The sequence below is a fragment of the Bos grunniens genome, chromosome 21, assembly GCF_055505025.1.
Source record: "Bos grunniens cultivar Pamir isolate PY7600 chromosome 21, Bosgru_T2T1.0, whole genome shotgun sequence".
In the NCBI taxonomy this organism is placed as follows: Eukaryota; Metazoa; Chordata; class Mammalia; order Artiodactyla; family Bovidae; genus Bos; species Bos grunniens.
This window is the reverse complement of record NC_141185.1, coordinates 12,857,507-12,882,907: the sequence shown is the minus strand read 5'-3', so window position 1 is coordinate 12,882,907 and position 25,401 is coordinate 12,857,507. Positions and strand designations below refer to the sequence as shown.

The window sequence follows — 25,401 nt, the reverse complement described above, 5'->3', positions numbered from 1 at the left end:
ACTTCACAGACACACGGGCACCAAGGGCAGCAAAGGGGAGACCAGGGGAGCTTGAAGCAGATCCCCAAATGGAGAGACTGGCCAGAATAACCCACCAAGAATTACAAACCTCCAAACAGTCGGAAGGAAAAGTGCAAAGTTTTGAGGGCCTCAGACAGGGAATGTCCCTGCAATCGGCTAATTGGAGAGACTTACCCCAGGAAGGGGCACCTGATCCTGGGGGTGGGGACGAATTCCATCCACTCCATTCCCACTCCAGGGAACAGCCTGTGCAGAGGCACTGAGGCGGAAAAGAGCTCAGAACTTGAGCAAGGAAGGGACGGGCGGGACAAGATGAGGCTGGGGAGGGAAGGAAGGAGGCTGTGGCCAGACTGCAGGCCCCATGGGCCACGACAGAGCCTGCAGTCTTTATTATCATCACTGCAGTGAGACAGTTTCTAGCCAGGGCCCTCGGGGACCAGCTCGGGGTGTCTCCTAGCTCATCACTCAGGGGGCCACAAAGGCAGTTCCTGGCTTGCCCAGACCTCTCCTCCAGGCTGGGAGGGCAGGGTGGGAGTGTGGATGGGCTCAGCAAGTAGTAGTGTGCCGCTGCAGAGACAGCGGTCCTTGAGTCCACACTGGGGGTCTGGGGGCCATTAAGGACTTAACGCCCTCCCAGCTAATGGAGATGAGTAGAAAAGGTGACAGTCCAAACCCAAACCTCTTTCCCGCAAGCTCATTCAGGGAAAACCCCAGGAAGCTCTACCTGGCCGAGTCGCCTGCCCCGAGGAAGATGATCGCTCGCCATAATGCTTCTATCCATTCTGGGACGGCAGCAGCAGAACCATGCCCCACGCGACACCTGACAGCCAGCCCTGGATGCTGCAGTGAGTCGGTTCTCGCTGCTCCCCTGAGGCAGCCGCTCTGGATGCCAGGAGACCCCTGAGCACTGGGACCAGGACCTTCATACCACCCTAACCCCACTCGTCCATGTGGATGCGGCCCCCAAGGGACCTCTGCCCAGGTCGGTTCACTGATACCTGAATCTCGGGGCAGGGCCTCGGTGGCACCAGGCTGCCGGCTCCACAAGAACCTTGGCACAGGAAAACAACTGAATCATCCCCATGATTCTCCAAGCCAAGCCCTCTTGAGGCCACTATTTTTTTTTTAAAGGAGGGGGATGGCAGGCAGCAGCTTGGGAGCTGGTTTCTATGGCAACCAGCTTCAGTGATCTGTATAAACCCCAGACCCCCAGTCCCCAACCTGTCCTCAAGAACAGTCAGAAAAAAAAAGCATAACCTCTCAGCTCTGAGAATTCCTTTCAATCCCTGGGCCCTGGAGGCTTAGTAGGAGCATCCCATGAGCAGAATGCTCTAGAGTTGTCCAGAAACATCTCAGAAACGTATCTATCTTGACCCATGCAGCCCCAGGCCACTTCCCCAGGGACCTGAGCTGTGCCTTTGGAGGAGGCCCTTTGAGCTGCGCCCCTTCTGAGCCACATCACCTTTCTCTGTTTTCTTACGACAAAATGCAGAAAGGCCAGTGTTGCAAACCCCAGCCCCAGGGCCCTGCTTCCCGGCCTCTGAAGTCTGAACATTCCTCTGCCTCTACTGGCCCTGGGCCCCTCCCCCCATGCCTCCTCATTCAGGTCCCGAGAATAAACATTAAAACAGGCGTCTGAAAACAACGGCGTAGTCAAGGTTAAGTCTGTCAGCCTACGGCTCGGCTCTGAACTTGAACCTCGTATCTCGTGCAGGGTGGGATGACCAGCCTCGTATCTCGTGCAGGGTGGGATGCCCAGGGCAGCGCCAATAGCACCGGGCCCCGTGGCGCTAAGCGGCCTCACCTGGCACCTCTCAGCCCTCCTCTCCACCAGCCCCTGCCCGTCTCCTCTCCTCTCGGGGCCTGCATGATGCGCGGCCTGTCACCCTTCTCCCCAAAGGACTGTTCTCTTCACAAAAGAGGAAACGTCCCGGCCTTATCAGATATCCGCTTCATGCTCAAGCACAGATGGCAGTGAAAACTTATCCCAGAGATACCCAGGCTGGAAGGTTATCCTGAGGTCACCCCAGCCACCTGAGGGCAGCTGTTCTGTGTGCCCTGGGTGAGACAGACTCCCGAGACCAGCTGAGACCCCCCGGGACACACAGCTGGTGGCTGAAACCCTTGAAGCTGCAAGTCCCCACATCCCCCACGATGTGATCGCTCCAGAACAGGAACTCGGGGCACCCAGTTCCCCTTTACTGTTCAGCACCACCTGCCCTGGGCTGTGGGCTGTGTGTCTGCTTGTGGGGAGCAGGGGATGGGAGGTCCCCCAGGGCTGGTCGTTCTGTAACCCCCCAGGGCAATGGGCTGGGCTGGGGGCTGCGGTCCTTCATCTAAGAAAGTAATGATGGTGGTGGAGCTGCTGGAAGAACTCAGCAAACATCAGACCCGTCTATGTACTCAGGCGCTTACTGCTCACAGCAACCTTCTCATAGCATCCTAAGAAGCAGCAACCCCATTTCACAGAAGAGGAGACGAAGGCTCAAGGTCACATGCTCACCCTGGCCTTGACCTTCCAATCAAGCACTCACTGGGACCCAAGCACTGTGTGAAGCACTCTCACACGCATCGTGTTGTTCACTGCTCAGAACACCACTGTACAAATACGAAAACTGAGGCTTCGGAGGAGCCCAAATACCTTTCTCCATGGCCCCCAGCCCTTTGGGAGAAGGGTAGGGGAGTGGATCATGTCAGGCTGCTGGCCAAAGTCACTGCAGGGCACCACCTACGAACAGCACGCCTCTGCAGGTGCATGCGGGAGGGGAGGGGACACCAGCGGGGCCACACACAGGCCCCTGGGGCTCATGGGAGTCTGACATGGTCAGTCAAGGAGGGAGCGAGGCTGGCTGAGGTCACCAACCCGGGACACAAGGGCAAAAGAAACTGCTGTCAGCAGGAGGGCTGCTGTGTGGCGATGAGATTCCCCTTTGTCCTGATAAGGAAGGACAGAATGTCACCCCTCCAGTCATCACGCTCTGAAAAGTGCTGGTTCGAGCATCCCTCCCACTGGGAAGGCCCTGGATCTCAAGTGCATTTTTCACTGATAACATGACCTTGTTTTTCATGACCCCAAGCTGCTTTCCTGAGGAATGAATCACGCTCTTGTCCACAACAGAGAAAACACAGGGCAAGTCGGTGGGGGCGACGGCAGCAGCGCTCAAGGCGGCGAGCAGGTCACTGTGGGGTCAGGGCCCAGGACACTGGGGAACAGGGGGAAGGGAGGAGGGAAGAGCCAGGGAGACTTGATCGGAGCTCAGAGATGCGCCTGCGGGTTCAAAGCCCTGAGCACGCAGAGGGTCTTCTCCACTGGGGCAGGATTCAGGGGCCCAAGGGCGGCCGTTGCAGCTCAAACACCCTCGGGGAGTCCTTTTCTTCAAGGGTGGCAAGAGGGTTCCCACCTCTATGCCAACAGAGCACCTGCAGCTGTGGCTATGTGTGCACGGAGGAGGCAAGGGCATGATTGGACTGGGCAGCGCCCTGATCAGTAAATCATATCTCTAAAGGTAGACGGCAGACGGGGGTGGCGACAAGCGGGCCCGTCTTACCTCCAAAGACAGAGACCCTGGCAGGGAAGGGCCCGACCACATGCCCACGTCTTGGCAGAGGCAGAGCCGTATCTACGGTAACCCAGCAGGACAGCTCCACAGCTTCAGAGAGGCACAGAGCCGTTCCCAGCCACCACTCCCCACCACCCTGACCCCCTCCCCCACGCACCTGGAACCTGTGCACCAGCTCCAGGGCCTGGCTGTCATTCTGATCAGCTTCGAGGATGACATCGGTCAGCTTGTGGATGATGACGTCCAGGGGGCCCTGCTCCTCGATCGGCCGGCTCAGGTTCAGCTGCGAGAGGGAGACACAGACAGAGAAAGAACAACTTGAGCTCGGAGCCCGCGGCCTCGTCTATCCCATCCTCTCTGCACGTCCCCAGGGCATGGAGCGCGAGGAGGGCCGGCACTCGCAGGACAGGACTGGACAGGACTCGCTGAGGCCCTGGAACTCCTCCAGGGCAGGCCCCGTGTTTGTGCTTCTGTCCCCGAGTGCCAGGCTGCCTGGGACATAAAAGATACACAGGTGGAGTCGGGGTGACCAAGGAGCTACGGGTTAAGCGAGAGTCACTGTGAGAGCATTTACTGGCCATACTGCAGCTGCCCCCACCACCTGGGGCCTCTCGGGTGGGGACACCAGGTTTCGGTAAGGTCAAGTCCAATGACTGAAGTCACAAGGCCAGACCTGAACTGAGATCCAAGCAGACATTCTCCCCACGAAACTACCCACGGTCTCGGCAAAGCTGTGATCTGTGTGAATCTAAGAGCCACCGCTCTGTGAGGCTGGCCGCTGGCACTTCACACTGGGATCAGGGCTGGCCTTTGATGACAAAGAGAGGGATGCAGGGCCACCTGGAGTCCCTGAGTCCCCGGCTCACCCTGCTCCACTGGGGAACGTGTTTATTTTTTCAAGAGCATGGGGTTTGGAAGATCGGGTCCTGGGGGAGCCAGAGCTGCTGGCTGACAGCCGGCATCCCAGACCCCCAAGACGGGAGCACCTACCAACAGCCGGGGCCGCCTGACAATGCGCTTCCTGGCCGCCAGATGTCTACCGCCTGGCACGCGGCCGCCACCACCTGCAGGGCTGTGCTCTTGGAGGCGGCAGCGCCAGCTGATCACCTGGCTGACCCCTCAAGTGGCCTCAGTGGAAGCCAGAGAAGGCCACCAGCCCCACCCCTGCCCTCCGTCCCACTCCCCCAGTGGGGCTCCCTCCAGGATTCCAGGCTGTTTGTTTCAAAGTCATTAGGGAGGAGATCATGATGACAGCTCCAGGGAGGCTGGGTGCTAAAAACCTATGTCCATTTGTTACTTTTTATTTTCCAGCCACACAGTGAGAGGCAATCCCACACATGACAGAGGAAAACACAGACTTCTGAAACCTGCCAAGGACTTCGCAGGGAGAAAGCAGGGCCAGAACTGAAGCTGCGCCAGCCACCCAGCCCCCAGCCCGAGTCCCGTGCCCGCGCTGTGCCCCAGAGCCACGACCGCCTGGGTGCCTTGCCCTCTGGCTGCTGGCCACGTCTGGCCCTTTGGAGGCACCAGCAGAAGATGGGAGAGAGGATGGGACAGGAGTCCGGGTGCTTGTCCCCACCATCCTCACGGCCCCAACATCTCCCTTGAGCAGGGCGGCCCCTCTCCCAAGACCACCACTGTCTCTAGGCTCTTCCCTCCCCTCGTTCCCTTGGGCCTGGGGTGGTGACACCCCACCACTTTGGGGCGCCTCACCACCTCCTGCTGGCTCCTTTGACCCCGCCCATGCTATGTCATCTTCCTGATTTAAACTCTTTTTCCATTAAAGCTTCAGAATGCACCAGGTCTTTCCTGTTGATAGCCTTAACTCCTCTTTTTTATTGTCTTCCAGGAAAGATGTTAAGGGATTTTCCCTATTAAAAAAAAAAAATTTCATGGACTTCACAAAAGGAAAATACTGAAGAACACTGATCCCTCGATGTTCTAGCCTGTGTACAAAACAAAACAGCAAAAATCAGACCAGCTGAGCAGCTGCCCGTCTTCCAAGACTCCTAGATGGGGAAGGGATGTGGTACTTGTCCTCACAGGAGGGCCAGGAGCTAGAGGTGACAACTATACCTTCACAGACCAGGACCCCAAGAGCCGAGGAGAAAAAATGACTGGGTAAAGCCTCATGGTTGGGAAATGACCCAGTGGGACCTGGACAAACAGCAACACAGATGGGCTTAGCCTGCAGCCAAGCTGCCCATGTCCTGGGGCCTGTGCCAAAGCCTAGCAGAGTCCCAGGGCCTCAGTTTCTCCTTCGATAAAAACAGGAAATGCCAAGGATCTTTCCAGTTCTGTCCATACATTCATTATTAATTTCCATCCAATGCTACTTCCCAAGAAGAAAAAAAAAACAAAAACAGGATTGGAAGGAAGGCAGAGCAGCCAGTGGCAAGTGGGAACATGGGCAAGGAACAGCTCATTCTCAGAGCTGCCCATCTGCCCTGTAACCAGCGGCTCCACTGTGACAGGCACCGAAGCAAGAGGCCAACATTTTCAGACCGAGACGGCTACGGGCGGAAGAGCCTGGGTCACGTGGGAGGCTGGGCAGGGCGCCCCAGGCCTCAGAAACCCCATCCCAGAGAGAATGTTTCCTGTGCAGCAAGAAGGGACAGAAGCCAGCCCCTGAGAGGACTCTAAGGTCCCCACACCTCTGGGGAAGGAGGTGGGCAGGAGAGGCCCCGGGCTCATGCTCGCCCGGCATCACCCAAGGTCTGTAGACCTGACAACTGTGGGCTGTTTGCAAAATAAGCTCCCTGCGTTCCCGGCCACTCTGCTGAAGGTAAACAGCTGAGTTTTGGAAGCTGGCCACTGTCCTTTGTGTATTTTCCAAGAGTTTTTGTGCCAGTGAAACCCTTTCACGAGAGCTGCGGCTCTGGACACACGTCAGGCCTGGCTAGTCCCCGCTCCGCATCCTCGCTGGGGCCCGAGCAGAGCTGTCCGTGGCTCCAAAAGGCCCTCCTGTACCAGCCTTCCTCAGAGGACCGGAGGAGCCGCGGAAGCCCTGAGGGGGTCTACCCCAAGGAGCCGGAGCCTTGGCAGCCTTGAGGGGGTCTACCCTAAGGAGCCGGAGCCTTGGCAGCCCTGAGGGGGTCTACCCCAAGGAGCTGGAGCCTTGGCAGTCCTGAGGGGGTCTACCCCAAGGAGCCAGCAGTCCCTCCCCACTGGCTGGGAAGGGGGAGAAGGTCTTCCAGGGCTGCACCCTCAGATCCTAGGGGAGCCAAAACTGCTGTTGGTCAGCAGGCCCCGGGCACCCGTGGGAGAGAACCTAGGACCCTGCAGAGGAGGGGACCCTCAGAGGGGACTGGGGGTGCCACAAAAGAGGGGACCCCTCACAGAGGGAGGGTGTCCCAGAAGAGGGGCCCTTGGGTGGGGGGTGCTGCAGAGAATGGAATCCTGGGACCAGCGGGGTCGGGGGGTGGGGGGAGGCACCTCAGAAGCTTCCTTTCCCAGATGGGGCGGGACTGGGAGCCAGGGCGGAAGTAAACTCACTTCAAGTGTGTCATTCGCTTTTTCTGACCACACTCTGCTCACAGAAAAGGAAACTCTCCCAGGGGACCTGTCCTCCTCCTCAGAGAGGGTCCGACTGGGCCCCCTCAGCCAGTCACGGGGTGTCCGGACAGAAGGGCCCCCCTGTAGTGGCTGCAGGCGCCACGTTTCCAAGTCACGCCACCCTGAGAGGCCGGCGCTGGATGGTGCTCTGCGAGCGCTCGGGATTCGGAGAAAACAAGGGCCCACTGTTTCCTCAGTGACGAAGGCGCTGAGGCAGGCGAGGGTGGAGGGAGGCCCAGGAGGAGATGGGACAGAGGCCCGCAGACCCCAGAGGCCCAACAGCCACCTCTGACCTTGGGAACAAGCAACCCCGTCGTGATCCAAGGGGAGCTGGGCGCTTGCCTCCCGCCCACCAGCTGGCTGAGGAGGACAGGATGCAACGGTGGGCACCTGGACACCCCTCCTGGCTCAGCTGCCTCTGTGCCTCGGTTTCCCCTTTCATAAAATGAGAATGTCATAACTGTGACTTCCAGGACTGGTCTGTGAGTTAGAACATTCCATTTACAGATGTGGCACCTAAGCCCTCTAGAAAACTTCTGCTTCAGCTCGATCACTCGTTAACTTGACAAGTATTTTCTGGGCCCCTCCTGTGCACTAGGCACAGATGTCCCCTGCCCTCTCATCGCAGGGCCTCAGGGGGACTGTTCACCCTGGACACAGCCCCAGCTGCCCCAGACCTGCACGGGGCGGTGCTCCCCTGCCACAGTGAGTCCTCTGCCTGGAGTGCCCACCCACAACCTGTAGCCTCTGGTCCACACACGAGCTCTTACTAGTCTCCCAAGTCCCAGGATAGAAGTTCGATCCTTTTCCAGACTTCTGAACTCCTCGTTTCCCAAACAAGAAGGCTTAATGGCTCCTTCATCTCACCAGTGTCCCTGAAATGCTATGCACATCCCTCCAAGATAGCACCCTAACTTCCAGGCACGAAGTAGTTTCTTTAACCTTTTGTCCCTTCCACAAGATCCTGAGATTCCCCAACGACCAGGGCTGCAACCTGGCCTCTCCAGGACCTAGAACCAGGCCCCAAGCAAGAACTAGGCTGTTGCTGTTGTTCAGTCACTAAAGTTATGCCCAAGTCTTTGAGACTGCATGGACTGTAGCCTGCCAGGCTCCTCTGTCCATGGGATTTCCCAGGCAAGAATAATGGAGTGGGTTGCCATTTCCTCCTTCAGGGGACCTTCCTGACCCGGGGATTGAGCCCGGGTCTCCTGTGCTGGCAGGTGGATTCTTTACCAGTGTGCCACCTAGGAAGCCTAAGAGCTCAGCAGACATCTGCTAAGCGCACTGGCAGCTTCAAAGAACAGAGTGAACAACGCAGACCCAGAAGGGACCTTCCACGGAGCAGGGTGACTCTTTTCTGTGAAGGGGGCTGAAATGGCCTCCCAGAGGAGGAGGTGTCCAGACCAAGCCACGGAAGGGAGAGGGAAGAATGGGACCTCCAGAGATGGGCAGGGGAAGGAAGGTTTAATCCAAGTAGAGGGGCAGCTGCAAAGATGCAGGACGCACCACCTGCATTAAACCCTCTCCTTTATCTATCAGTTCCAAACGCCTCAGGTGCCCTAAGCTACCACCTCTGCAGAAAGAGCTTCTCCCACAGCACTGACCGCTGACTGGCACCTTGCGGGGGGTGGCCCATCACCGCCCCCCCGCCTCATGCTTCATCTGTGGGCTGGAAGCAGAGGAGCCTGTAGAAGATTCCAATGCCTAGGGGACCAGGATTCAGCTGTGGTATAATCAATGAGCAAATCTTGAGTGCATTAACCCACTAAGAGTTTGGGGCTGTCTATGAGCCTACCCGAAGGCAGTCCCCACAGGAGAGATCATGGATGGTGGAAGGGTGGGGGTAGAGGGATGCCAAGATGAGACAAGAGGCAGAGGGTTCCAGCTTTCTGGAAGAGGGTTCTCTGGGCTGTACTTCCAGCTCTTCCTTTGCTCCCAAACTCCCACACGCGCTTCCCTGATGTGATCAACAACCAGATAGATGTGAAAGAAGCATGTGCATCGGAAGGCTGGGGACTCGGAAAAACTGGCTCCGATCCCCCACCCCATGCTGGGGGCCACTCATCCTCTCTGGCTGCAACATGCAAGGTATGCTAGCAGAGACCTGGGCTGCTGAGGAAAACCTACGCTTCTCTGAATGGCCAGACAGGCTGCAATGGCCCTCTCTACTGCAAAGGCTGCAGGTGAAGCTGGTGAGGACGTCAGGCAGGTGTGGGTACTATTCCACAACCATGCTCGGTGGCCGGGTCCTCTAGGAGTGGCTGTGAAGCTGTGTGAGGCCTGGCATGTTATTTAGGCTCTGTGTCTGTCTCACAGGTCCCCACCTCAGGCTGCTGTGAGAACTGAGTTAATGTGTATAATTACTCAGGACAGAGCCTGACACAGAGCGGGGGTGCTGGAGCCGTGAACTTACGCCAGACTATGGCTGCTAGCCTGAAAACGCAGGTTCTGAAGTAGGGTGACCACACGGGCTTGTCCTCAAATGGGATCTTCCTGGGTGACAGGGATGTTTTTTATTTGAATGAGGCAATGCTTGGTGGGCTGGATAGGCGTGGGTCACCAGAAAAATCAAGGCATGACTAGAAGCTTGGAACTTTCAGCCCCACTCCCTATCCTTGAGTGGGGAGGGTGCTGGAAAATGAGTTAGTGACAGATCATGCCTTTGTGATGAAGCCTGCATAGGAAATCCCACAAGGACAGGTTCAGGGAGCATCCTGGCTGGTGAGCACAAGGAGGAGCTGGGAGAAAGGGTTGCCCAGAGGGTGCAGAAGCCCTTCCCCACATCTCTTGCCCGATACACCTGTTCCACCTGGATGTTCAACTGTACCCTTTCCCACAGTCCTTTATAATAAGCTGGTAAATACTAAGTAAACTGTTTTCTCAAGTTCCAGAAGCCAATGCATCAAATTAATCAAACTAGAGGAGGGGATTGTGGGAACCTGTGATTTACAGCTGATGGCTCATGCGCACAGATATCAATCTAAACTTGCAACTGGCATCTAATGGAGCAGAGATGGGGAGGACCTCGTGGGACTGAGTCCTTAACCTGTAGAACTGATGTTCACCTTCAGGTGGTCAGTGTCAAAACTGTGTTAAACTGTAGGACTCCCGGCCTGGTGTTACGGGTTTATGTGGTATGGGTAAAGCCCCCAGCCAACTGCCATCACACATGGCAAGTATGTAGAAGTGTGAGAGTAAAGGTGAATCCCAGGAGGTGTGTTTTTCCTACAATTGTGCACTCAAAAACTTCAGCTATTCCGTTTCTCTATTCTTACTCTTTACTTTATTACTGCCCAGTGAAATCTCGCCTGAGTTCTGTTAACAAGGCGCTTCCCTGGTGGCTCAAGTGGTAAAAACTCTGCCTGCAATGTGGAAGACCTGGGTTCAATCCCTGGGTCGAGAAGATCTCCTGGAGGAGGACATGGCAACCCACTCCAGTATTCTTGCCTGGAGAATCCCATGGACAGAGGAGCCTGGCGGGCTGCAGTCCATGGGGCTGCAGAGAGTCAGACATGACTGAAGTGACTTAGCATGCAACACACGTGCACTGTTTACAAGATACACCAGAATCTGCATTCTGCAAAGCTAGGTCACTTGTCCTGGCTCCTATTAGGCTTCTCAATGCATTTGCTGCCACATTAAAACGGACCATCCCTGTTAATGATGGTAAGAGTTCTGACTTTGGGCCATGCACCAGCTAACAAGCAGTGACCCCAGCAGGTGCACATGAGGACACCAGGTCACAAGACAGGTTAAGTAGCTGTCCAGGGTCGTCCCATCATAGCTGGATGGGAACCTGGTCTCTCTCCTGCCAAAGTCAATTGGCCGCTAAGCCAAAGGGTGTCCTGGGCCCCTGGGGCTTTCCTTCTGTTCCTTTTCTCCCTCAGTTCACGCCATGTGGATGGCGTGTTTTCAGATGGAAGTCACTAGATGAAAAGTTTTTTGTCTCAACTGAGGTCCTGACTCAATGGCCCCAATGAAAAGCAAGTGGGCAGAAGACCCAATTTATTCTCTGGACTCTCCAAAGTCTGAAGATGGAACAGAACTGCCATCTCCAACACTTAAAGGCCCCAGGAGGCAGGAGCAGCGCTCTCCTGAAAGGCAAGTTGGAGCTGGTGCCTTGGGGACAGGCTGCAAAAAGGCAAGCGGCCTCGGAGGATGCTGCCCGGGTCTTGCGCTTCTTGGTGGGACTGGATCCAAAACTCGACGGGCAAGCAGTCTTTCCCTGGCAAGAGTGACTCCCTCCCGAAGGAGCGCCAAGTGGCCTTCAGAGGGGTCAGGAGCTAGATGTCACATGGGGCTGATCCCCAAAGACCGCAGGCTGGGCCAAGCACAGTACGGGTCGCCCCCGCGGCCTCTGCCCCAGAACTCCCTGACCCAATGCCCCAAATTCTCAGTAGCTGGTTTCCAATAATGAACATAATAAACCACCATCTGGTTAAGGCAGAGCGTGGATAACCTTTCTCCCCCAGAAGATGAGGGGTGCACTCAAGTCAACAGCCCGAAGATGAAAGTCCCTTGTGTGCAGCTCCAAAGTTCTGGGAATTTGCAAGTCAACTTTGTTTCAGAGAGCCAGAAAAGTCACTGCCTCCAGCACTTGACAAGGGTATTGGTACAGCCTTGGTGCCATGCCAGGCCCACCATAGGCCCTCGGGCAGTCATGGTCCTGAGAAGCGGTGTCAGCCCTCCCTTCCTGGAGTCTTCTCCGCTCTCGGAGCCTACAGACCCCCATCATTCTCAGGTCTGGCTGGACCCTCTTCCTCTGACACCAATAGGTAACTGCCCTTCAGGCTCAGGTTGCTCTTTCCTGGGTACCAGGCAGGACACTTACCTGCCTGGTGAGTTGCAGAAAGAGAGTTCTCGGCCAGTGCACCCTCGCTGAGGTCGGGGACTGCATCCTGTTCCAGAGCCCAGCTAGCCTGTGCCGGAATTCTTCCCAGAGGCTAAAGACTCAGACCATCCACCCGTCCACCCACCCACCCATTCACACGAGGTTTATTGAGCACTTAAATATCCACCCCTCCAAGTCAATGTCATCCCCAATCTGCAGGGAGAAAATGGAGACAGTGGGGGGCAAGGTGAGCTGCCCAAGGGTACTGCCAGTGGGGGGCAGGCCCAAGGGACTTCTGACCCCAAACTTACGTGCTCCTTTCCCCACAGCCACCACCTTTGTTCTGTTTTTAGCCTCTGTCCCCCATGGCAGGGGGTGGGACCCCCAAAGGCCCCAAGTGTATTATGCCTACATTGGATTCAGGGAGGCAGTGTTCCACAGGGCTCACTGGAAGCCCCAATCAAAGTCCCCGCTGAAGTCCCAAGTGGCCTCAGGAACACGCTGCAGACACGCAGTTCATAATGCTAGGACTTGCACCCTCCAGAGGGGAGGCCCGGCCTCCACAGGGAGCCCAGGAGGCCCGAGGGCTTACCGCAGCTGTGTTCTCAGCCAGGCTAGCAGGGGGCTCTGGAGAGGCCGGTCTCCACCCACAACACAAGAGCGCAGAGGAGGAGCCGCCCCTCAGCCACCCACAATGGCTTCCCAGGCTTGAGTCCTGCATGCACCTCCCCCACCAGCAGACCATGAGCATCCAGAGGGTCCCTGCCTCAGGGTGTCTGTCTACAGCCAAGTAGAATATAGTATTACAGTCATCAGACATGTGCCTGCTAAGACACTTCAGTCGTGTCCGACTCTTTGCGACCCCTGGACTCTAGCCCATCAGGCTTCCCTGTCCATGGGATTCTCCAGGCAAGAATACTGGAGTGGGAAGCCATTCCCTTCTCCAGGATATCTTCCCAGGGATGGAACCTGTGTCTCTTGTGTCTCCTGTACTGGCAGGTGGGTTAACACTAGCACCACGGGGAAGCTAGTCACCAGACACTGACCCTCAACAATCTGTTAGGTAGGTAGAATAGGGAAAAGGAGTCCAAAATGGTGGTGGCTAAAAGACAAGGAAGGTCAAAGGAAGGTCCGAGAACCAGAGTGAAGACTTCAGGCAGAACAAACAGAACAAACAGCACTCCTGGCTAAGCCCAATTTGCATAGGGCAGGCCCAGGTGGAGGAAAAAACACATAAAAGGAGGAGCCAAAGCGCTTTCTCACGGACCCTCTCTCCCGCATGCGTGCGCTCTTTTCTTTCTCTCTCTCACTCTCCTGCTATCTTCTAAGTAAAATAGAGCTTAACACTGATTTGCCTAAGAGCTGTAGCACGGTTTGTCCAAGACCCGAGAGCTGTGACGCGCTGTGGGCTTTAATGTCTGTTGCTCCAAATCTTTGTTGTGACAAGACAAAGAACCGAGGAACATACACTCGCGTGACATCTATGGTGCCGTGACTCGGATATAACCTGGCTGAAACAACCTCTTCGTGGAAGAGGCCAAGCACAGCAGGAGCCCAACTCAGCGAAGCTCCCGCGCTAGAAGCAGAAGGCAAAGAAACCCAGCTCAGGGGAAGGCCCATCTTGCTGGAAACCGGGACAGCGAAAAACGAACTCAGCAGAAAGCTCACGCGGCCCAGTCTCAGATTCCAGAAGACCTCTGGTTAAGGTAAGAGGTCCTCGCTTCTATGGCTGGAGGGACCTTTACAATCTCTCCTTTCTTGTTTCCTCGAACCTCCCGCGAACAGGCGGGCGGCAGGGGCACAACTGAGGGACTCTGGAGAGGCTGCTCCTCAGCATGTCCCAAAGGCGCTATCTGCTGAGCCCCAGTAGCTGTTACACAAGCCGGTGGGGGTTCTTCTGTCCTTTCTCTTCTCTGTGCCAAGGATCAGACCAATGAAACTGTGAGCACCGGTCAGATATTTAGCAAATTTTCCAGCAGGCTATGAAGGGGATTCCTTGGCACGTTTTTCCCACTGCTTTTTCCTCCTGTCCTTCAGCTCTCTCCCAGGACTCAAGCCCGGCCAAAACTAATGAAACTCAGGCTCTGATACCTCATTGCAAAAATTCATTGAGAGACAAAGCGATAAGAGGTAGATTTGTTAGGATCCAAAGAGAAGCCACCCTTCAGGGTGTGAACCATTGCCGAGGGCAAGGGCTTCGGCCATGGTATTAGGCCTGGCTAGGTTTTGTGAGGGGATAGAATTCATATGCTAATGAGTGAAAGGATCATCCCAGCCATTGGGGAACCACCCACTCCTCCCTCTTTTGACCTTGTGCCTCGGAGCTGTCCTGCCACCTCTGGGTGTGTCTGTTGGCTTATAGATTGGGGATTAAGGTTTACTTGAATTTGACTTGTCATCTTGGACCCAACTGATTTTAACTGGTTTACATTATACCCTTGTGCTATGTCATTCTTTCAAAGGTTGTGCTCTGCCCCCTTCCCTCCTATTTAATACTCTTTTCCTAAGCCCCATCCAGACCCACAAGTTTGCCTCTACAATCTTCTGGAGAGACAACCAGAAAATAGTTGGCCTTGGGAGGGAAATACTCTATAATATCCAACCCCCTAATCCTACCCAATACTGGTCACACTGGAGATCTTGGGGATGCCCAAACTCCAGTCCGGGGGTCCCAGGAGGTCATCACGCCTTGACCTGCCTAGGGATCGGTCTTCAAAAGGTTGTCACGTCTCAACCTGCTCGGGGATCCTCTAGTCCCAGGGGTCCCAGGAGGTCATCACACCTCGACCTGCCCAGGGACCCAATCCTCAGGAGGCCGTCACGCCTTGACCTGCCCGGGGATTCGATCTCTAGGAGGCTGTCACGCCTCAACCTGCCTGGGGATCTGCACCCTGACCCGGGGATGCCTGGCTCTCAGGTTGCAACCGTTCTGGGTAGGATAAGCTTCAGAAAGACTCACCCCTAAGGAAGTCCACCCATGGAAACATAAAAAAGCCTATTACTTGTGGGACTGTGCCCAGTCTCAGCAATAACTCAGGAGTCCAATGAGAACCCCATTGCCTTTCTGGAGAGGCTAAAAGAGGCACTCCAAAAGTTTACCAACCTGGACTTAGACTCTTACGAGGGACAGGTGATTTTAAAGGACAAATTCCTGTCCCAATGTGCATCAGATATCAGAATTAAGTTACAGCAGCTACAACAGCAGGACTCTGCTGCCTCTTTAGATGAGATGGTCCAGACAGCCACCAATACCTTTTATAACAGAGAACAGGAGAAGGAGGCCAAGGCCCAGGAGAAGGAGAGAAAGAAAGAGACAAGGCATGCCCAGATGCTGGCCGCCCTCCAGAGAAGCCCTATGGCAAACCCCGAGTCCTTGAGGGACAAGGCACGAGACAGATGCCTGATCTGTAGACAGGCGGGGCACTGGGCCAAAGAGTGTCCAAACCGTGACAAGTCTCCTAGAATGGCTTGCCACAAATGTCATCAACTGGGACACTGGGCAGCACTCTGCCCTCGGGACCCAAGAGCCTCAAGGTCAAGCGCCAAGCCTACCCTCACGATGGTTCAAGAGGACTGAAGCGGCCCGCTCCAGCCAGCCCGCCTGTCACAGATAACCATCACGGGGCTGGAGCCAAGGGTGTAACTGGATATGGCTGGTAGGTCCGAGAATTGCTTGGTTGACACAGGGGCTACCTACTCTGTCTTGATCTCCTGGATCAAGCCTTCTCCTCCCAAACCTGTACCATTTTGGGTGCTACAGGAAAAGCAACTACTAAAAGATTCACCCGAGCACTTCTTTGTTGCTGGGATGGACAAATATTTTCCCACCAGTTTCTGGTGGTCCCTGAGTGTCCTACCCCCTTATTGGGAAGAGATATACTCACTAAACTGGGGACCACCCTTGTGATGGGAAGCTTTTCAGCCCTAGAGCTCTACAGCTCCTGGTTACTACTGAAGGACCCGTTACACCTTCAATAGAGAGGGACCAAAAACTATGGGAAGACAAAATTAACCCCCAGGTGTGGGACCAGGGGATTCCTGGGCGAGCCCACCAAGCTGAACCAGTCACCATTGTCCTCCGAGATCCCACTCGGTTTCCTAACCGGAGACAATATCCTCTCAAAAGAGAGGCTCGGGAGGGACTATAGCCTTTAATAAATAAATTCCTTGCTTGTGGGCTATTGGTCCCCACCAGTTTGCCATGTAACACCCCAATCCTCTCAGTAAAGAAAAAAGATGGAACCTGGCGACTGGTTCAAGATCTCCGGATCATAAATGAAGCTGTAGTCCCCCTCCATCCCACAGTACCCAATCCCTATGTAATCTTGGGAGAAATCCCACCCAGTGCCAAGTGGTTTACAGTCTTGGATCTCAAAGGTGCATTTTTTTGCATACCACTGGCTAAAGAATCCCAATACCTTTTTGCCTTTGAGTGGGAGGCCCCAGGAGAAAAACACCAACAGATGACTTGGACAGTATTACCTCAGGGGTTCAGAGATAGCCCCCACCTGTTTGGACAGGCCCTTAGCCGAGATCTCCTAGATCTGGACCTGGGACCTAATGGGAAAATATTACAATACGTAGATGACCTACTAATCTGCTCTCCAGATGAGAAAGTCTCCCGTGCTAAGGCACAGATGGTTGAGACAAAGGTCACTTATCTGGGAGTTCAGATTACACATGGGTCCAGGAGGCTGTCCTCCTATCGGGTACAAGGAATCCTCCAGTTGCCCTCCCCCACGACTCGAAAACAATTGCGAGCTTTCCTGGGGCTAACTGGTATTGTAGAATCTGGATACCCAACTATGGTCTAATTGCCCAACCCTTATATGAAAGCTTAAAGGGACGAGATGATTCAATCCCACTGATGTGGGGAACTCCTCAAAAGCAGGCAGAGGCTACACTAAAACAGGCCTTAACTCAGGCACCTACCTGCCTTGAGGTTGCCAGACCCAGAAAAAGCATTCCAACTTTATGTCCATGAAAGAGAGGGAACAGCCTTGGGAGTGTTAACTCAAAGGTTGGGATCTGAGCCCCAGCCTGTAGCTTACTTATCCAAGAGGCTCGATCCAACTTCCCGAGGTTGGCCCCCCTGCCTTCAAAATCTTGCAGCTATTGCAATCATGATAGAAGATGCTTTAAAACTCTCCTTTGGGGGCAAACTATTTTTACCAGCCACCAAATAAAACAACTCCTAAATGGGAGAGGCCATTTATGGATGTCTGATCAAAGAATCCTCAGATATCAAGTAATGCTGATGGAAAATCCAGGCCTCATTATATCCCCTTGTGAGGTTCTTAACCCAGCCACCCTCCTACCTACCCCCGAGGGCTGTCTCCCGTTTCACTCTTGTCTAGAAACCTTGGACCACTGGACAAAACCCCGAGAGGGATTGTCAGAAGATCCTCTGACCAATCCTGAGGAAATCTGGCACACTGATGGGAGCAGCTTTGTCTTGGATGGAAAAAGAAGAGCCGGGTATGCAGTAGTCTCCAATTTTGAGACCATAGAGGCTAAGTCTCTGCCATCAGGTACTTCAGCCCAATTAGCTGAGCTCATAGCCCTGACTCAAGCTTTAGAGCTGGGAAAAGGAAAAAGAATAGCCATTTACACTGACTCCAAGTATGCCTTTCTGGTGCTACATGCACATGCGGCTGTTTGGAAAGAAAGGGGCCACTTGACCACTCAAGGGTCTCCAATCAAATATGGTGATCAGATTCTTCAATTCTTGGGGGTAGTCCATCTGCCCACTGAGGTTTCAGTCTCCCACTGTAAAGGACACCAAAAAGGGAACACAGAAGTGGCATGAGGGAACCAAGCAGCTGATCAGGCAGGTAAGATTGCAACATTACAGAACCATGACCTAATTGGGATTGCCACCTTAGTTCCACAGACTAATTTGCCAGAAACGCCTTCATATACTGAAGGTGAGACTCTTAAAGCTAAGAGCGAGGACTTTCAAGAAGATCATATGGAGTGGTTCCAAAAGGAGGGACTCCTTTTTCTGCCTGGAAACCTCCAATGGGAGTTGGTTAACTCCTTACATGCCACTACTCATTTAGGAGAAAAGGCCCTCCAAAGATTACTAGAAAGGTCCTTCAGAGGAACAGGCTTCCAAACAACTATAAGACAGGTGGTCTCTTGTCCCACTTGCCAATTAAACAACCCCCAAGGAGCTCGAAGACCACAGCTGGCCCAGCCCGTCCAACAACGTGGGGCCTACCCAGGAGAGGACTGGCAGATGGACTTCACCCAGATGCCAGTTTGTCAAGGATATAAATACCTATTAGTTATGATAGATACATTCTCAGGATGGATTGAAGGCTTTCCCACCCAGACTGAGAAGGCTAAGAAAACAGAAGAGGACACTCGATATACCTGTGAGCCCCTGGGAGATCTCAGATACCTATTCAGAACTACCAATGAGTGCCATTCTAATGAACACCCCCAAAATCTGGTTTCTGGGGATAAGATTTCTCAGGATAACTCTAAGGAGCCAACACAGCTTGACAGAGACTGTACTCCAAGACGGACAGGAGATAGATCTTTGGATCCATGAACAAGGAGGGACTTGAGCTATCCTGGCGATGTGAATTTAAAATTGACCAATGTCCCTACTAGTCCTTGTTATGCTATATTGATGATGCCTATGATTATTCCAGGTACTGTCAATTGTCTAACCTGTTTTGTCTCTGCCCAGCTCAACCAGCTACAACATGCAGTGCCAGTTCAACAAAGATATAAAACTACAGCTGACCACGGAAAATATCACACACCCTTGGACACCGCTATAAGGACTCTGAGGATTGAGACTAGCAAGAGGGGGAGGCCCAATACCCCTCGCCACCCCAGTTCAGCAGGAAGTAGCCAGAAAGACCTCGATGCCCCTATTCCCAAAGAATTGGGCCTCCCATCTCTTGAGGGGAGAATGTTAGGTAGGTAGAAAAGGGAAAAGGAGTCCAAAATGGCGGTGGCTAAAAGACAAGGAAGGTCAAAGGAAGGTCCGAGGACCAGAGTGAAGACTTCAGGCAGAACAAACAGAACAAACAGCACTCCTGGCTAAGCCCAATTTGCATAGGGCAGGCCCAGGTGGAGGAAAAACATATAAAAGGAGGGGCCAAAGCGCTTTCTCACGGACCCTCTCTTCCGCATGCGTGCGCTCTTTTCTTTCTCTCTCTCTCTCTCACTCTCCAGCTATCTTCTAAATAAATTAGAGCTGTAACACTGATTTGCCTAAGAGCTGTAGCACGGTTTGTCCAAGACCCGAGAGCTGTGACGCGCCGAGGGCTTTAATGTCCGTTGCTCCAAATCTTTGTTGTGACGAGACAAAGAACCGAGGAACATACACTCGTGTGACAAATCCAAGAGGGTAAATGAGGAAAAGAGATACAGGGACAACAGTCCCCCCACAGAGGCTCCCATTTACTTCCCTTGACCTTCCCAAAGCTAAAGCCTGGGCTGAGATAAAGCGAGGCGCTCCATCTGAGCTTCCCAGCCAGCTGAATTCAAATGCCACCGCCCCTCTTCCAGACCCTTCCCCACCCACCCTATACACACGTTGGCTCTCAGCTTCCTCCCTGCACTTCCTACTGAGAATTTTAGATCAAGCGTGAACTGACCTGGACCCCAACTTCCCTTCTAGATGGTAAACTTGAAGTCGATACCCAAAGCGTGGTGCACATCCTGCACGCAATATGTGAGGCCAACGAGGTGAAGGAGGTGTGAGAGCACGGCACCCCGTGGGCCACATGGGTGAGCGTCTGCAGGGAGCATAACAGGACCGCAGGAGGTGCAGAAGCAAATGGGCTGAGGTGTGTCTCATCTGACAAACCCTCAACACATCTAGAAGGTGGTAACACTGATCTGTGCTTCTGCTCTTTTAAGATTTAAATAGAAGAGAAACCACCACTGCTTCACGAACCCGACACAAAAGACTGCTCTTTATTCTGGTCTTGTTTTCTCGATATCTCAGCATGCGGGGGTGGTGAGTGGGGATGACGAGAGTACCTGCTTTGCAGGCTGTATTTTCAGCCACCCACTCCTCCTCTCACCCACCCACCCCTGCATCTGGCAGAGCACTCACTCAGCAGTTCCTGTGAGTGGACGCTCTGTGCCTGGCTTTGCTCAAGCGCTGAAGAGACAGCAGTGGACGAGATGGCCAAGGTCCCTGTCTCAAGACCTCATATTCTCATGGGGGAAGACAGACAATAAACAAATAAAGCATCACAACATGAATAAAATCAGTGTAGAGAGCATGATGCGGGGGGTGGGGCGGGGCGGGGCACTCAGCAGAGAAAACCCATTATGAGTTGAATTTTGTCCCCCCAAACAGCTTACAGGGCTTCCCTTGTGGCTCAGCTGGTAAAGAATCTGCCTGCAACGCAGGAGACCTGGGTTCGGTCCCTGGGTTGGGAAGATCCCCTGGAGAAGGGAAAGACTTCCCACTCCAGTATCCTGGCCTAGAGAATTCCATGGACTGTATAGTTCATGGAGTCGCAAAGATCAGACACAACTGAGCGACTCTCACTTTCACAAATAGGTCACACGGAAGTCCTGACCCTCAGTACCGTAGAACGTGACCTTATTTGGGAATGGGGTCACTGCAGATGTAACTCGTTAAATGGACATCATACAGGAGTAAGGTGGGCCCCTAACCCCACATGACTGGCATCATTATAAAAAGGAGAAATCTGGGTGCTGACACACGAGGGAGAAAGTCATGTGAAGATGAAGGCGGAGGTCACGGTGCTGCACCTACCAGCGTAGGACGCCGAAGATCACCAGCCACACGGAAGTGAGGAGAGGGGCCTGCGGCAGACCCTTGCTCACAGCCTCAGAAGGAACCAACCCCGCCGACACTCTGGTCTCGATTTCCAGCCTCCAGAGCTGGGAGACAATACGTTTGTTGTGTAAGCCGCACAGTCCTGAATTCATTTTGGCAGCCAAGGAACTCATGTGAGGCCTGAGGACGCACCATCTGAGCCGAGACCCGACCAAGAAGAAGGAACGGGGAAAGCCGAGGGGGGGCCCCCCAGCACAGGCTGCGTTCAGTGGGTCCCAGGAAAGGGTGACAAGGACATGGGGCAGGTTGTGCAGAGCCTCCAAGGGCGGGAAGGAGTTGGGAAGATGTCCCCTGGGGGAGGGGAAGCCCCTGGAGGGCGCTGGGCAGGGAGTCAGGTCTCAGATCTCTCTGAAGATACCACTCTGGACGTTAATACGTATGAGGTGTCAGTGCCCCACCTCATACATGTTGTAAGCACTTAATATGTCCAGTTGTCATTTCTATGGCCTCACCAAATAGCTGGCTTAAGAAAGAACTTCCAAAACCAGGATGCTCTGAAGAGGGCAGCTCAGGAACCTGGCACTGACTGGCCAGGTGACACGGGCCGTCACTCTCCTTGTCTGTAACCTGGCGGCCCTGTCTTTGTTTTCCTACGTTTTTTTTTTTTAACTTTTTACTTTGTATTGGGGAATGGCCCATTAACAAACAGTGTTGTAAGAGTTTCAGGTTATCAGCAAAGGGACTCAGCCGTATATATACATGTATCGATTGTCCCCCAAAGTCCCCTCCCATCCAGGCTGCTGCATGACAGTGAGCAAAGTTCACGTGCTATACAATAGGACCTTGTTATCCATTTTAAATATAGCAGTGTGTACATCCACCCCAAGCTCCCTGACTATCGTTCCTCCCATCCTTCCCCACCAGCAACCATGGGTTCATTCTGTGAGTTTCTTTCCGTTTTGTAAGTAAGTTCACTTGTATCATTTTAAAGATTTTTTTTTTTTAATGTGGACTATTTTTTAAGTCTTTATTGAATTTGTTACAATGCTGCTTCTGTTTTCAGTTCTGTTTTTTTGGCCAGGAGGCATGTGGGATCTTAACTCCCAGACCAAGGATTGAACCCACACCTCCTGCATTGGAAGGTGAAATCTTAACCACTGGACCACCAGGGAAGCTCCAGGGCCCCGTCTTTAATATGAAACCCCAAGGTGGGCATCTAGAGCTGGTGGCATGAGACTGGCTGCCCAGCCCAGCTGGGATCCCCAAGCCAGGCTCCCTCCCTCCCTGCACAGCCCTGGCTCCCGGGCCTGGAGGATTTTTTCCCTGCTGACAATGGAAAACACATCTCAATGTTGCTTTTATCTCCACGTTCCTCCCGGAATGACAACTGGAAGCCAAGTCACAAGTGGCTAAGAACTCTCCAAGCCAAAAATACATCTTCTTTGTGCATCCTTCTTAACAATAAGGAAGGAAAACTTTGAGTCAAACTTCTACAAAGCCTGCAAAGATTATTTTTCAAGCCCTGAAGCAGTTCCCTTTCTACGGTCATTTATTTCCAGCCCAGAGAGCATTCCTATTCCTCGAGGCAGTTTTCAAACTGGTATTTGATATAATATTAATGGAGTTTTTTAAAAAATTAAACACATCCCATGAAAAAGAAAAGTTCAGTATTCCAAATTGCTTGAAAAGGAGCTGGGTTGTGTCAAGTCAAACTGGCGTCTTTGGCGCAGGGCTCAGGTATTTTTAAATGCTTATGTGGTAACTTCCCTGTTGGTCTGGTGGCTAAGACACTGCGCTCCCAAGGCAGAAGCCCAGGGTTCAGTCCCTGGTCAGGGAAGTAGACCCCGCATGCGGCAACGAAGACCAGGTGCAGCTACATACATGTATACATAAAACACTCGTGTGCACTGGTGAGAGACAAAGGGAGACGCTGGCGCTGGAACCCTTCCTGAACTGGCTTGGAGAGCTCTGAGAATAATGCCAGGTCACAGAAATGTAGAAACCTGACTAAACCACCACGGGACATCCCAACCAACACATCCACCAGCCCCCTCTGTGCGATGTTAAGAAGTCCCCAAGGGCCACGCGTGAGGGGCAGCTTGATGCGCTTGTGATGAGCAGTGTCCCGAGGGGCACATGGTGACCTTGATGGGGAGACTGCAATGCACTTACTCGATGGCCCTGAGCACTGTTTTTAAGCTCGGGTCAATGAGTAACAGTGGTGGGTGACGCGGCAGCTCACCAGCCTGCGCAGCCAGCCCTCCTGTGTGGGGGTGGGCCTGGACCCGGGCCTTCCACAAAGGGCCTGGCGGTTCCATCTCACTGTGGTCACCAGCTGCTCAGAGGCGCTCGGGAGGCCTTAACGCAGAGACACCCAGGGACTCAGAGAGAAAGCAGGGAGGTGGGAACGCCCACCAGCACGCAAAGGCGCTGCTCTCTGAGGCGGGCCGAGGAATGAAATCCCCGGTGGGTTTTTCCCCGGGGTTTACAGATTAAATCAGCAAATGCAAATGTACTATCACAACTTCTGCTCAGAGGTCGGTGACTAAGTGGACTCTAGGATTCCTGCGGTCCTAGAGGTGAGGGGGGAACCCGAGGGTCCCCCACACGAAACTTGGGGGTGTGGTGACCAGGTTCAGGAAGATCCCGGAGGAAGTGACATCGAGCTCAGACTGTGTTAGCACAGTTGCACCTCAGAGGAACTGGAAGGAACAGCCTTGTATCTACTCATGGGATTGCCAAACCTAATGCACAGTTCCTTTTTCTCATCTTAGCAGGAGCTTTTATAAATGTTCCACATAGAAGCCTGGGCTTCCCAGGTGGCACAGAGGTAAAGAACCCACCTGCCAACACAGGAGACGTGGGTTTGATCCCTAGGTTGGGAAGATCCCTGGAGGAGGAAATGGCAACCCACTCTTCTCCCACTATTCTTCCCTGGGAAATCGCACAGAGAGAGGAGTCTGGCAGGCTACAGTCCACGGGGTCACAAAGAGTCTCATATGACTCACAGAAGCACACAGGGGCCACTGTGCCCATCAAACATCTCCCAGCATCTCCTCTGGGCCTGGTCCATTGCTGGGTCCCGGCATAAGGACCAAAGCCGAGAGCAGAGAGAAAATGAACCGGGAATCAGGACCCAGTGACAACAGGGGTAGACAGGGCAGGAGTGCAGGGCCGTGCAAGGGATCAGATCAGGAGAGGTGGGGGTGGGGAGGTGTGACCGAAAGAGAGTGAGCTTTGTCAGGGCAGAGGCCACATCAGAAGCCATCCTGAGCAGGGGGCCCTGGGTCAGTGTGTGAAGGGGCCCAGGTCAGAGAGCCTGGGGACAGAGGAAAAGCTGGAAAGAGGTCACACAGATCCCCAGGGGCCTCAGGAGCCAGTTGTTCAGTCACTAAGCGGTATCCAACTCTGCGATCCTATGGACTGCAGCACACCAGGCTTCCCTGTCCTTCACTATCTCCCAGAGTTTGCTCGAACTCATGTCCATTGAGTCAGTGATGTCATCCAAGCATCTCATCCTCTGCCATCTCATCCCCTTCTCCTCCTGCCTTCAATCTTTCCCAGTATCAGGGTCTTTTCCAATGAGTTGGCTCTTCTCATCAGGTGGCCAAAGTACTGAAGCTTCAGCTTCAGCATCAGTCCTTCCGTTGAGCAGTCAGGGTTGATTTCCTTTAGGATTGACTGGTTTGATCTCCTTGCAGTTCAACGGACTCATGAGCCAGGGAGGGTTTGTAATGTAAGGGAGTGTGTGTGTGTGTGTGTGTGTGTGTGTGTGTGTGTGTGATGGAGCAGGGAGGGAGGAAGCAGGACTGTGCCGTGACCTAGTGGCCAGGGATTGAGGATGGGGTGGGGATGTGCACAAAGGACAGATTCCCATCAAGCAAGGGGGTAGGGGGTGCCGGCCCCAGACTTTCTCCAAAGCCAGGAGTGGGGAGAAAAGAGTGGGCTCTGACGTCAGGGTCTCAGGCCCCCAAACAAGGTGTGAGCCCCCCAACATGATCTAATATTCTGCCCACGGATCCCTCCAAGCCTCTGATCCAACACCTCGTCGCAGTGTCTTCCCTCAGCATCCTGCCCTAGAGGCTGACTGATGCAGGAGGGAGATCCAGCAGTTCCTATGGCAACCACCCCTCCCTCGCTGCAGGAGGGGGAGATTCTGGAATACCCCACAGGCGAAGCAGCGGGATGTCCTAGAAGCCAAGGAGACTCCTGAGTTCCTTGATCCTGACCCAGAAAACTCCTTCCCTCTGGGGAGCCGACAAGCGTCCTCAGAAGGTGACTCTGGTCCCTCTGCCTAGCTGTGCCTCTGCTCATTTATCTGTGTGCATTTCCAGAACCTTCCGCCAGGAATGGACTCTGGAAAGGTGGGCTCTGCCACATCTCTGACTGTCCTGGGTGGGGAGGATCTGTCTACTCTGCTTCCCCTCAGAAAGCAGGTGTGTCCTGGTCATCTGTGTGTATGTGGGGGTGGGGGGGACCTGGCGAGTGTCCGTGCTGCCTGAATGGATGCAAGCTGACCCGCTCAGCAAGGTCAAGTCAGAAAGTGAGGCAACAGCCATTAGGAGCGGGCTTACCCAGGATAGAGGACAAGTCACACCTGCAGCAGAGGAGGCTGAACGGCTCCAACACAGGCGCGGCAGGCCCTCACCACG

At 54.0% G+C, this 25,401-nt stretch overlaps 1 protein-coding gene and 1 long non-coding RNA gene across 6 annotated transcripts in view; one reads left to right on the top strand and one right to left on the bottom strand.

Moving 5' to 3' along the window:
• The window catches only part of ITPK1 (inositol-tetrakisphosphate 1-kinase), a 162,188-nt gene that overhangs the window by 60,338 nt on the left and 76,449 nt on the right, over positions 1–25,401 (bottom strand). For all 5 annotated transcript variants that reach the window (XM_086363165.1, XM_086363166.1, XM_086363167.1 and 2 more), the window contains one exon: positions 3,739–3,864. In XM_086363165.1, coding sequence (XP_086219291.1) covers positions 3,739–3,864 — 126 coding nt within the window. The remainder of the gene's footprint in view (positions 1–3,738; positions 3,865–25,401) is intronic.
• Positions 17,316–19,192, top strand: LOC147349107 (uncharacterized). The gene is made up of 2 exons (XR_015149452.1): positions 17,316–17,445; positions 18,668–19,192. It is a non-coding gene; the product is annotated as an uncharacterized LOC147349107 (long non-coding RNA).